Genomic DNA, 11,281 nt, shown 5'->3' with positions numbered 1-11,281 from the left:
ATGTCGTTCTCAAAAATTTTCTGATTTTTAAGAGAAAAAATGATTTTTCTGTAGAGGATTTGAGTGCATTCTGTTCTTTACGGCCTGTTTCACTCCGTGAAAATGTAAGTACCAATTATTTTGCCTGTTTTCTGTAGTTTTTTTAAGTACTTCAATTACATCATACAAAAGCTGACAAATTTTTCCTATTTTCATAATTTTCTTTTTCAAAATCGAGTGCATGGATATATAAATACATTCCTTGATGTCTCTATTGTACATTAAAAATAAAGTTACTTAGAAAAATGCTCCATATTTAGAAATATTTGGTATTTTTTGGACCATGTTTTTTTTGGTAGTGTTTAAAGATGTTTTTATTCCTAAAGTTTTTTTTTAGTTGTTTATTCGTACAGACAAATGATTTTCTACGTCTTTCAGAATAAGTCAGTGTTAGTATACCTAAAGAGGGCCTCATTCTCAATAATTACATAATAATTTTAGATAAAATTCTTTTACGCTCAGTGTTTAATGCCATACTTTGTCGTCATATTTAAGTTAGTAGTTTTGCATTGTTAATATAAAGCTTTATTAATTATAATTTTATTTTTAGGAGCTTTATTAATAATACACACGAGCACATAAAGACCACCTAAAAGAACAGACCTGGATCACCTTTTGTATTTTCCTGATGTTTGGCCAACATTCTGGTTTACAAGTTGGTCTTCCATAATCTGATTAAAAGTAAGTTTAATTTATTTTTTCAAAATAATTTTAATAAACTTATTAAATTTTTATTAACAGACTAACCATATTTTTTATGATATGTTTAATCTTATATGAAACAAAAAAAAATAAACACAATTATTATAGCATAATTATTAATGAAATATAATATTATTTATTTCTTTTTTTACAGATTTTGTACAACAAATCGATGGACATATACAGCTCCAAGGCAGTACATTTATCCTTTTCACGAATATTACCAACAATGCATCGGAACTAATAAGTATGTCTAAAATATGTCTTTTGGGTAAATATACTTATACTGGCTTTTAATGTTCTTCAGTGGATTTCATGATTTCCTAAATTTAATTAAGTAGAAAAAATTCTATTGAGTGTCCGAGTTAAATTTTCTTTCTTTATTATCATAGAAAAAATTCAGATCATCTATTTTAGTTTGGTCAATTTTGGCTTTTTTTTCATTTTTTCTTTTTTAATATAATATCATTGACTTTGAACTTTACTTGATGTACATCAAATATAGTTTTTTATTTTTGTGATTGTTGTTTTTGATTTCACTCCATTCTCTATAATAGCTGCTGGCCTATATTTTTTGATTGTAGAATTTTTTCTATAATAGCTTGACTCCTATAAGTTTTCTTCGTTGTGGGTATAATAACATATATTGTACAATTTTTTAATTTTTATGGATTCATTTTCATGTCATTTTTCTCAGACCATATGCCACGAATTTCTGTAATTTTATCAATTCTGTTGGTTTGGTTTCCCTATGTTAAATATAATTTAAACACACTTAAAAATTTGAGGACTAATTTCTGAGCAATTCCTGGCGCTTTCGCCATATATTTAAAAACCTGACTAGTCCACAGGATATCACTTCTACCTTTCCCAGCATTTTTCCAATTAATTTTCCCGAGTAACATCGACTCCAGAGCATCATAACTAGCCTCCCCAAAGAGGAGGAGACCCGGGTCACCCCCTAACCCGGTTGTTCGGGCATCGATGACCCATGTAGCATGCATAGGTACCCAAAGGGAGTCACCACTCTGGTTTTACGAGCTAGGTGTTCTAACGCTAGAGGCTTCGGCCGGATACGACCTGGCACCCAAGCTCCGAGACTTCTTCGTGCACGTATTCCGTGACCCTCGAAGAGGCAGGGGGCGGGATATCGGACACATTTGAAGATGATGAGGGGGGTCCGCCTGTAGGGTGAGGTCCCGGTGGATGTCCGCTCCGAAGGGTGACGAGGTGACCCGAGACGAAGCTGCTTAGCTGGGATGGGAACTGACTGGTGAGGCTTAATCGTCGGCCAAGGGTTAAATCTGATGAAGGGGGGCGAACTTATATGCTCTGGAGGATTTTTTTCTTTATGTGCTTCAGTCATATTTTGAATAGATATTTGTTAGAAGTGGCTAAGCATATCTTTTTGTCAATTTTTCTGTTCTTATGGACCACATATACTTCTTCATATTTTTTTAATATCACCTAATACATCTTGCTTTAGGCCTACCTCTCTTTATTTTTGTCTGCCATACTTCTTTTATTATTTGGATATAATTCATTTATTCTATATATACCTTTCCAATGAGTGTCTTAAATATTTGTATATTTTTTTGTGTTTTATTCATTTTCATGCCATTTTTTTCCTAATTTATATCCCTGGCTTTTATGCCATTTTTTTTTTCAACTTATATCTCACTATTTGTGTCTCCCATAATTTCTTCATTATGGGATTGCCAAAGTTTTTTTTATATATTTGTATACATTTTTGTGTCTCATTCTTCTGATACTCTTCTAAGGCATCATATTATTTCGTGACTTCTATGACCTGTATAGAATTATAGTTTTTCTATTCATTTTCATGCCAGTTTTTCAGCAGTACATCATATCTCTGTTTCATTGTTTGTCTCCCCATATTTTCTTCCTTATAAGAATGTCATACATCAATTCTATAAACTCTTCCATTGATTGTATTTGTAAAAGCCTTCCTTGTATAATTTTTGTGTTATTTTTCTGAGACTTTTCTAAGTTCATTTCTCATTTTTATGCAGTTTTAGTTATCTGATGTATTTTTCTTTCTATTGTCTTCATTCTGGAGGGGTGCAAAGCTAGTTCGCCTCCTCGTGGTGCACCCTGGATAACGCCAAATGAACTAGCAAATACTGACAGTCACAATCTTAGGATCTCCTGACCATAAAACACATTTCACAAAGTTTCAATTTTCTTTAAGAGATATGATGCTATCAAACAAGGCTAAGAATCTTTCTCTTTATTATTTTTCTTCTATATTGATTGTATTTCTAAATCTCTTCTTTTATGTGTACTATTGTTTATTTTACCCCCATTCTTCTAAGATTTCCAAGACTTTGATTTCATTTCTACTGATGCCTACATGGAATTGTTTATTTCTGGATTCATTTTCTAATTAATTTTCTTTTAATTCCTTTTCTAATTCCCTTTAAAATTGAGTTTGTGAATGGGATATTTTACTGCTTTGGAACTGGATGGAATAAGGATGAAATTCATCACTGAAGAGGAACTAAATAATTTTAGGTAAATATTATTCTAAATTTTTTTTTTATAATCAAATATATTAAACATCTAATAATTTTGATTTGTTTTAAGATATTTTGATATAAATTATGATGAAATGTAATAGTATTTACTTTTTTGTTACAGATTTTGTACAACAAATGTCTACAGTTCCTAGGGCAGTACATTTATCCTTTTCACAAATATTACCAACAATGTATCAGGACTTATAAGTATATCTAAAATTTTAAATCTTTTGGGTAAATATATTTAAACTGGTTTTTAATGTTCTTCAGTGGATTTCATGATTTCTAAATTTAATTAAGTAGGAAAAAAATTCCAATGAGTCTCTGAGTTACATTTTTATGGCTCTTTATTGTCATAGGAAAATTCAGAACATCTGCTTTTAATTTGGACCAATTTTTGGCTTTTGGTCACTCCTTATTCCTTTTGGGAGAAGATCATCTACTTAGAACTTCATGTCATGTTGTTTTTGGTTTACTTTCCTTTCTCTATAATAGCTTTATTTTTTCTTGATTCTATAAAATATTCTATCGATTATATTTCTATAAGTCTTCTTTTACTTGTATTATTTTTCTGATGGTGTAATTTAATATTTTTTGCTTGTGTAATTCCTTGTACAAAATTTCAGTTTTGATGGATTTATTTCCGTGCCATTTTTTCAGATCATATGCCATGAATTTCTGTCATTTTACTTATTCTATTGCTTTAGTTTGTGTGTGTTTAAATATAATTTAAACACACTTAAAAATTTGAGGACTAATTTCTGAGCAATTCCTGGCGCATTCGCCATTTATTTAAAAACCTGACTAGCCCACAGGATATCACTTCTACCTTTCCCAGCATTTTTCCAATTAATTTTCCCGAGTAACATCGACTCCAGAGCATCATAACTAGCCTCTCTTAAGAGGAGGAGACCCGGGTCACCCCCTAACCTGGTTGTTCGGGCATCGATGACCTATGTAGCATGCATAGGTACCCAAGGGAGTCACCACCCTCTGGTTTACGAGCTAGGTGTTCTAACGCTAGAGGCTTCGGCCGGATACGACCTGGCACCCAAGCTACGAGACTTCTTCGTGCACGTATCCCGTGACGTCTCGACAGTAGAGGGGGCGGGATATCGGACACATTGAAGATGATGAGGGGGGTCCGCCTGTAGGGGGTCCCGGTGGATGTCCGCTCGATGGGTGACGAGGGTGACCTGAGACGAGGCTGCTTAGCTGGGATGGGAACTGACTGGTGAGGCTTAATCGTCGGCCAAGGGTTAAATCTGATGAAGGGGGGCGAAATTATATGCTCTGGAGGATTTTTCTTTTTGTGCTTGTGTCTTATTTTGACTAGAAATTCCTGAGAGGAGGCTAAGCATAACTTTTTGTCAATTTTCCAGTTCTTATTGACCACATACCTCTTTATTTTTGTTAATATCATCTAAAACTCTTTGTCCCATCTTGCTTTTGGCCTACCTCTATTTCACTATTTTTGTCTGCCATATTTTCTTTATTGGAATATTATCATTCATGAATTCTATAAACTCTCCCAATGATTGTTATATATATAATTCTATATTATTTTTGTCATTCTTGTGAGACGTTTCTACGATATATTTTATCAATTCTAGTGCCTGAATAGAATGTACCCCCTATTTTTTAATAATTTCATGTCATTTTCCAATCCATAATATCTCTATTTCACCAAATCATCAAATATCGTCACCATCATATAGGCATATAATTACCAACAATGTATCAGGATTTGCCTGTATAGAATTACAGCTTATTTTTTTATAGCTGCTATTCTGAGACTTCAAACTCTTTGATTTGATTTCTGTATTGTTCTGGATTCATTTTCTAATTGCTTTTTATTCCATTTCTAAGTCCGTTTAAAACTGATTTTTTAAATGGCATATTGTTATATTGTACTGCTTTGGAAACTTTGGAACAAGGACTTTTTAGAACTGCTGCACTTCAATGCAGCCACCCTCTTCAAGATGCCATTAGGTCGATTAAATTCAACATTCAACAGTGGAGTGGGTATGGAATTCATCATTGAAGAAGATGCTTATTAATTTTAGGTAAACTATAATAAAAAATGTATTTTTTAAATTGAATTTGTTTAATAAATAGGTAATATCGTATTTTATAAGTAAAACATATAGATATTAAATATGTAGATGTATAAATGATTGATTTCAAATAAAACGTTTTGGCGCCTATTTTACTTATTGTATAGGCAACTAAAAATACACTTAACGTGTATAATGAGTTGCCTGTATAGAAAGTTTAAATTTTTTAATTTAGTTTTTCAGGCTTTAATATTATAATTAAAATATTTCTTAATTACAAAAACAGCTTAAACACGTTTTTCTTTGTATTAGTTTTAAAAAATGTGCTCTATGTTACCAAGATTCCTATATATCTTATATTATTTTATGTACCCTATCAATTTAGCGAAAATTTAAAGTTATAGAAGTAATAGTTTTTAATCAAGCTTGTTAGTGAACAAATAATTAATTATTTCTTTATATGTTTGTTACAGAACCAAGACTTTCCAGAAGAGTAGCCAGAAGATTTATTTGCCTCAACATAGACACCAGCATGTCCATCAATAACATCTTGGATGTTAAGATACTTTTTATATTACTCTTGTTAATAAAATATAATATGTTAATAAATAATTATTAAAAATAAATGTGTTTAATTTAACCAAAATATACCTCGTAGAAATACTGTCTAATCCTGAACAAAAAGAAAAAGCTTTGGAAAAAGTCATTTAATTATCACAAAATTAATATATTCTAATAATAAACAACTTAACAATTTGTTCAGAAATAAACAGAATTTCATATAAAAATAATACCTAAGATTTACCTCCTCGCTCTTATGCACTCCTGATACAAATCCGAGAAAATTCAGCCTTTAACAAAAATCGAACGAAAATTTTTAATCCTTGTCCAAAATCACCGGTTTCTATCAGGAGCACATAAGTGTGAACAGGTGTAGAGTCAACTGAGTACCAAATTTACCTCCTCGCTCTTATGTACTCCTGATACATATCCGAGAAAATTCAATTTTTGTCAAAGACTGCACGAATATTTTTAAACCGCGTCCAAAATCGTCGATTTCTATCAGGATCGCATAAGCTTGAAGAGGTGAGGAGCAAATTTACTACCACACTTAAATAAAGTATTTTTCAACGACATTTCTGCTATCTCTAACACTTCGAACTCGTTTCCAAACTTCAACGACTAATATCTCGGAAACTATAAGGGCTAGGGAGGAACGGAGGGCGGCTTTCGATAGGGAATTCAACCCTCTATAAGGGCGCAAAACCAGGGCGCGATCGGAAACAAAAAAAAATTTTGGCGAAAAATGAGGTAAGGGGTTAACCTTCCTTCATTTTGGCCCAAAAAATTTTTTTGTCTCCGATCGCGCCCTAATTATGCACCCTTATAGAGGGTTGAAAGGCGAATCGAATGCCGCCCTCCGTTCCTCTCTAGCCCTTATAGTTTAGAAGTTATGGCCGTTTTTCCAATAAAATCTAGCAATTCTAACTCGTTGGTCAGTTGCTCCAAAATTTGCCAGGTCGATATTATTTTTGATCGGTTTTATTAAAAACGGAGAAAAATTGAATTTGTATCAGGAACATATGAGTGCGAGGAGGTATTTTTCGATACCAGGAGTAAGCGGTGCTTTCGCCATTTAGTCAAGATATTTAAATAATGTCAGATAGAGAATAGAATTCTTAAATTTGTATCAGGAGCATATAAGAGCGAGGAGGTATTTTTCGCTACCAGGAGCAGCCAAGAGTAAGTTAATTGTATAAGTCAAATATGTTTTGACAATATTAGGAGGAAAATTTAAAAGATATTTACTAACTATATTTGTTAATCTCGATATTAAATTAAAACACAGTAAATATTTTAAATAATAAAATTTATTATACAAAAAAGTACACATACAATATAAAAATATATTAAAAAACAGATATTGTAGGTGATCCCTGGCGATGGCTAAGCTTCAACTCTGAAAACAAAATAAAACATTAATATTAAATCAGCACGGTAAGTACTGTATGATCGAAAAAAAAACGGCGTCAGCGATGGCTATGAAAATCGCTGTCATTTTATATGTAAAATTATATGGGGAATGTCAACGATGTTCATTTCCAAGCCAACTAGACGCCGTTTTTTTCGATCATACGATATTTCATTATTACTCATACTGAATGTATGATCAAAAAGTTTTATGTTTAAGTGTGCTTTGAGAGTTAAAAATTAAGTACAATATAATCGCAAAAAAAAACGGCGTCAGCGATGGCTATGAAATAAAGATCGCTGTCATTTTATATGTAAAATTATATGGAGAATGTCATTGATCATTATTTCCAAGCCAACTGGACTCCGTCTTTTTTCGATTAGACGGTATTTTTCCCATATCACCATAAAAGCTTTTTGATAACATTGTATGTATACCGAATGATCGAAAAAAAAACGGCGTCCAGTTGGCTGGATATAAATTAGTAAATGACAGCGATCTTCATTTCATAGCCATCGCTGACGCTGTTGTTTTTTTTCGATTATATGGTATCTAGCAATTTGCTCATTCCTAAGCCAACTTGACATCGTTTAGATAATATGGTACTGGAAGATAAAAATTATATTTTCATCTCCAACATTACAAAAAACAATTTTTTTTAACATATATAAGACACTTTCTAATCAATTCTACATACAGGATACCAGAAGATCGAAAAAAAACGCAACATAGTAGCTTTTGTAATGACGATTGATGATAATTATTGTTTACTATAAGTGTGAACCAAGCTGTTTTTACTTGACATACTTTTTGTTTAAAATATAAAAAGTATTTTTAGCAAGTTTATAAGTTAATTTACAATAAATTATATTAGAGGTTGATCAGGAGAAAATTACTTGCAATCAGCATGTCTTCACCTACTTTGATGCTGTTTATTTTCAATCATATGGTATTGTACCTATACATAATAGAATTTATTCGTAACAGATAAATAAAAATTATACATCATAGAAAGTATTATATTGGTTGTTATTGAATTAAATAAAACTAAATTAATTAAAAACACAAACACTTACAGATGCAGACGATGCAGACCGTAGCCGTGCCTTCTATGCCGTTTCTCTTAACTATCTCCAAGATGATTTAAGCGTTAAATATTTTCATTTATACGGTATTTGCATTTAGCAATTTTCCATTATTAACTTATTTTATTGTCTTTAAAATAGTTTTACTCCTTTAAAATGAAAAAGAATAAAATTATTAAAGATTTTTCTTTCAAAATTTGACATTATAAAAAAGGGTTAGAAATTAATTCTTCTTCTTTTCTCTTTTTTTACATTTAAGACACAATTTCTTCTTTAGTAATTTCTTTGGCTTAATTCCTAAACTGTCCATAGATTAAAAAGATCAAAATATATTCGTCCCCACAGAATAAACTTGTTCGTCCCGCTTGGCAGCGCTTGGCGAGGCGGGTGTATTGAGCGTATTGTTGATATTTTTTTAATAATAAGTTTAGAAAGAAAAACGGCAAAAATTGGGTCCTCAAACGAGAAAATGCCCGATGTTATTATTTCCTTAACATCGTCAGATGAAGAGGAAAATATTGAACCGCCCCCGCCTAAGGTATTTAATACTTTTCGTTTTTTAGGGGTTATTTTTTTGTATTTTGCATTTTTAGAAAAGTAAACCCACACTCTTTCTATCCGAATGCACCTTAACTGTAGTTAGTGGTAACAAGAAAAAGAAAAAACCGACAAGCGAGAATATAACTACAGTAACATTAGATTCAGACGATGATGATAGTTTAGGAAAAGGAGTTACCAAAGTTAGTAATGAGACTGAACTAATACCCAGATCGAAGCAGAATGATACGAGCAAGTCTGTGAATAATGTAGATTTAACTATACTTAGTGATGATGAAGATATACCTCCTGCAAATGAATCAACTCTACCATCAAACACAACAGAAAATGGTGAAAATGAAAACAGTAATAATAATGAAACTTTGAAAGTAAGTGATACAGTATCGATTCCTGATAGTGATTCAGAGACAGAAGCTGTAAATGGAACAGAATGCAACAACAAATCTTCTCCAGATTCCAAGAATGAGAGTATAATTGTGAATGACTCTGAGGAGGAAACAGAAAAAGAAAATCCTAGCTTAAATCAAATTACTGAAAAAATAACTGATAGTGTCTCTAATCCAGAGGATGCACAGGAAGCTCCTTTAGATGATACACAGAAAACTCCTCCAGATGATGCACAAGAAACTCCTCCAGATGATGCACAAGAAATTCCTTCAGGTGATGCACAGCAAACTCCTCCAGATGATGCACAAGAAACTCCTTCAGATGATGCACAGGAAACTGCTGTTGATGATACTCAGAAAATTGCTCTTGATGATGGAATCCCAGAAACTCCTCCAGAATCAAGTGATGAAACTGATCCTAAATCCTTATTCAACAAATTTCTCAAATTGGTTGAAGAAAAAATTGCGGACTCACAATATGTTGAAGCTTTACCAAAGAAACTGCCCATTATCAAGAAATATTTTGACAAAAGTAAAGATTATGTTAATGAAAATTCTTTCAAAACCCTTCTAACGGATTCTGTCCAAAGTATAAGTAAAGCCAAAAATTCTAACGGTACCAATTTAGCTATAGTGGCATTTCACAAGATTTGTAAAATCCTGAAAGCGAATATAGCTCAAACGACTATTATAGTCGAGGAGGAGAACTTGCCTAAGGTTAAAATGTTAGAAAGAACAATAGCATTATTGAAGAAGAGGATAAAGAAACTTGAAACTACCGAAGTTAACTTTGAGGAAGATAATAATTCCGCGTATATTCAGCTTGATAGGTAAAAAATAGTATATAATAGTGAATATTTATCAAGCAAACTTAATACTTAATTTTTTAGGTATCAGAATAGGTTAAATAAGGTGTATAAAAAGTATTGTCAGTATATTAAAAGAAATCCATATAGTGGTAGAGCAACACATGATAAAATTACTTTTGTCACATCAAATTACAATGAAATCAACCAGGCAATATCAAAAAAATACAATAATAGTTTACATTTTCCAAACTATTATGAATTAGAACAATTCATAAAGAAAACAGTCACTAAACATAAATTAAATCTGAATGATGATGAAGTAAAGGTAGAAAGTAAGTTTAAGTTCATATAAATTTAATTTTAAAATTAACAAAAGTATTTAATAGGTAGAAAATGTCTCAAAACGTTAGGATCAATCCTTCAGAAAAAACGTAGACAAGATTTGTATGATTCCCATTTAGATTTTATCGAATTTAGTGAAGACCCCGCTACCAAAGATCCTTCTCTAGAAAGTGTTTTAAAAAAGAGTCTTGTAGAGGGTGAACAGAAAATTAAAGAACTCTGCCAAAAGTATGTTCTTAATTGTATTAATTTCTTAACTAATTTTATATAAAATCTTTTTTATAGATATGTCGATATGGCTGAAAGAGGGGAGGACAAAGTTTCAACAGATCAAGGAAGCCACAGCGAATCAGAAGAGAAGAAAAACGAAAAATCGGATCACGAAGATATAAATAAAATTGAAAATTCCACGTAACATTTTTTTTAATATACATTGTCCCTGTATTTAAATTTATTTTATCATTAAATATATATATATCGAAATTGTTATTCTAATATTATTAATATTATACTAAATTTTTTGTAGAGTAAAAGGTAAATATATTATTATTTTCATACCTTGTTTTCAGTCAAGTGTGTTAAACCATTAATTTTTAATTGGAAAAACAAAAAAATTAAGAAAAATTCTTTATAGTCCTTATTTTCAACTCGATGAATAACCACAGATTATTTTTTTTCAAGTCACCTTGATAGCTCTATGGGACAACCATAGATCTAACAAATCCATCTCCAAAGTATTACTAATCTGTACCTATAAGTCACAGATTAGTAAAACCGACCAGAATCATATA

General features: G+C 31.5%; 1 protein-coding gene across 1 annotated transcript; it reads left to right on the top strand.

Moving 5' to 3' along the window:
• The first annotated feature begins 8,680 nt into the window (after positions 1–8,680).
• On the top strand, positions 8,681–10,968 carry LOC115889623. The gene is made up of 5 exons (XM_030909674.1): positions 8,681–8,933; positions 8,989–10,169; positions 10,230–10,480; positions 10,535–10,718; positions 10,776–10,968. The coding sequence occupies exons 1-5, from the start codon at positions 8,865–8,867 to the stop codon at positions 10,903–10,905; spliced, it is 1,815 nt and encodes a 604-aa protein (XP_030765534.1). The 5' UTR covers positions 8,681–8,864; the 3' UTR covers positions 10,906–10,968.
• The last annotated feature ends 313 nt before the right edge of the window (positions 10,969–11,281 follow it).

Source organism: Sitophilus oryzae, unplaced genomic scaffold, assembly GCF_002938485.1.
Source record: "Sitophilus oryzae breed Bouriz unplaced genomic scaffold, Soryzae_2.0 scaffold_816_pilon_pilon, whole genome shotgun sequence".
NCBI lineage: Eukaryota > Metazoa > Arthropoda > Insecta > Coleoptera > Curculionidae > Sitophilus > Sitophilus oryzae.
The sequence above is the reverse complement of the archived record's forward strand: the minus strand, read 5'-3'. Positions and strand labels throughout refer to the sequence as shown.

Excerpts from the sequence above, each read along its gene's own strand:
- LOC115889623 (XM_030909674.1), top strand. The coding sequence starts at position 8,865 with ATGCCCGATGTTATTATTTCCTTAACATCGTCAGATGAAGAGGAAAAT. Across the intron at positions 8,934-8,988 it reads TTGAACCGCCCCCGCCTAAG|AAAAGTAAACCCACACTCTT; the intron begins GTATTTAATACT and ends TTGCATTTTTAG. Across the intron at positions 10,481-10,534 it reads TGATGAAGTAAAGGTAGAAA|GTAGAAAATGTCTCAAAACG; the intron begins GTAAGTTTAAGT and ends AGTATTTAATAG.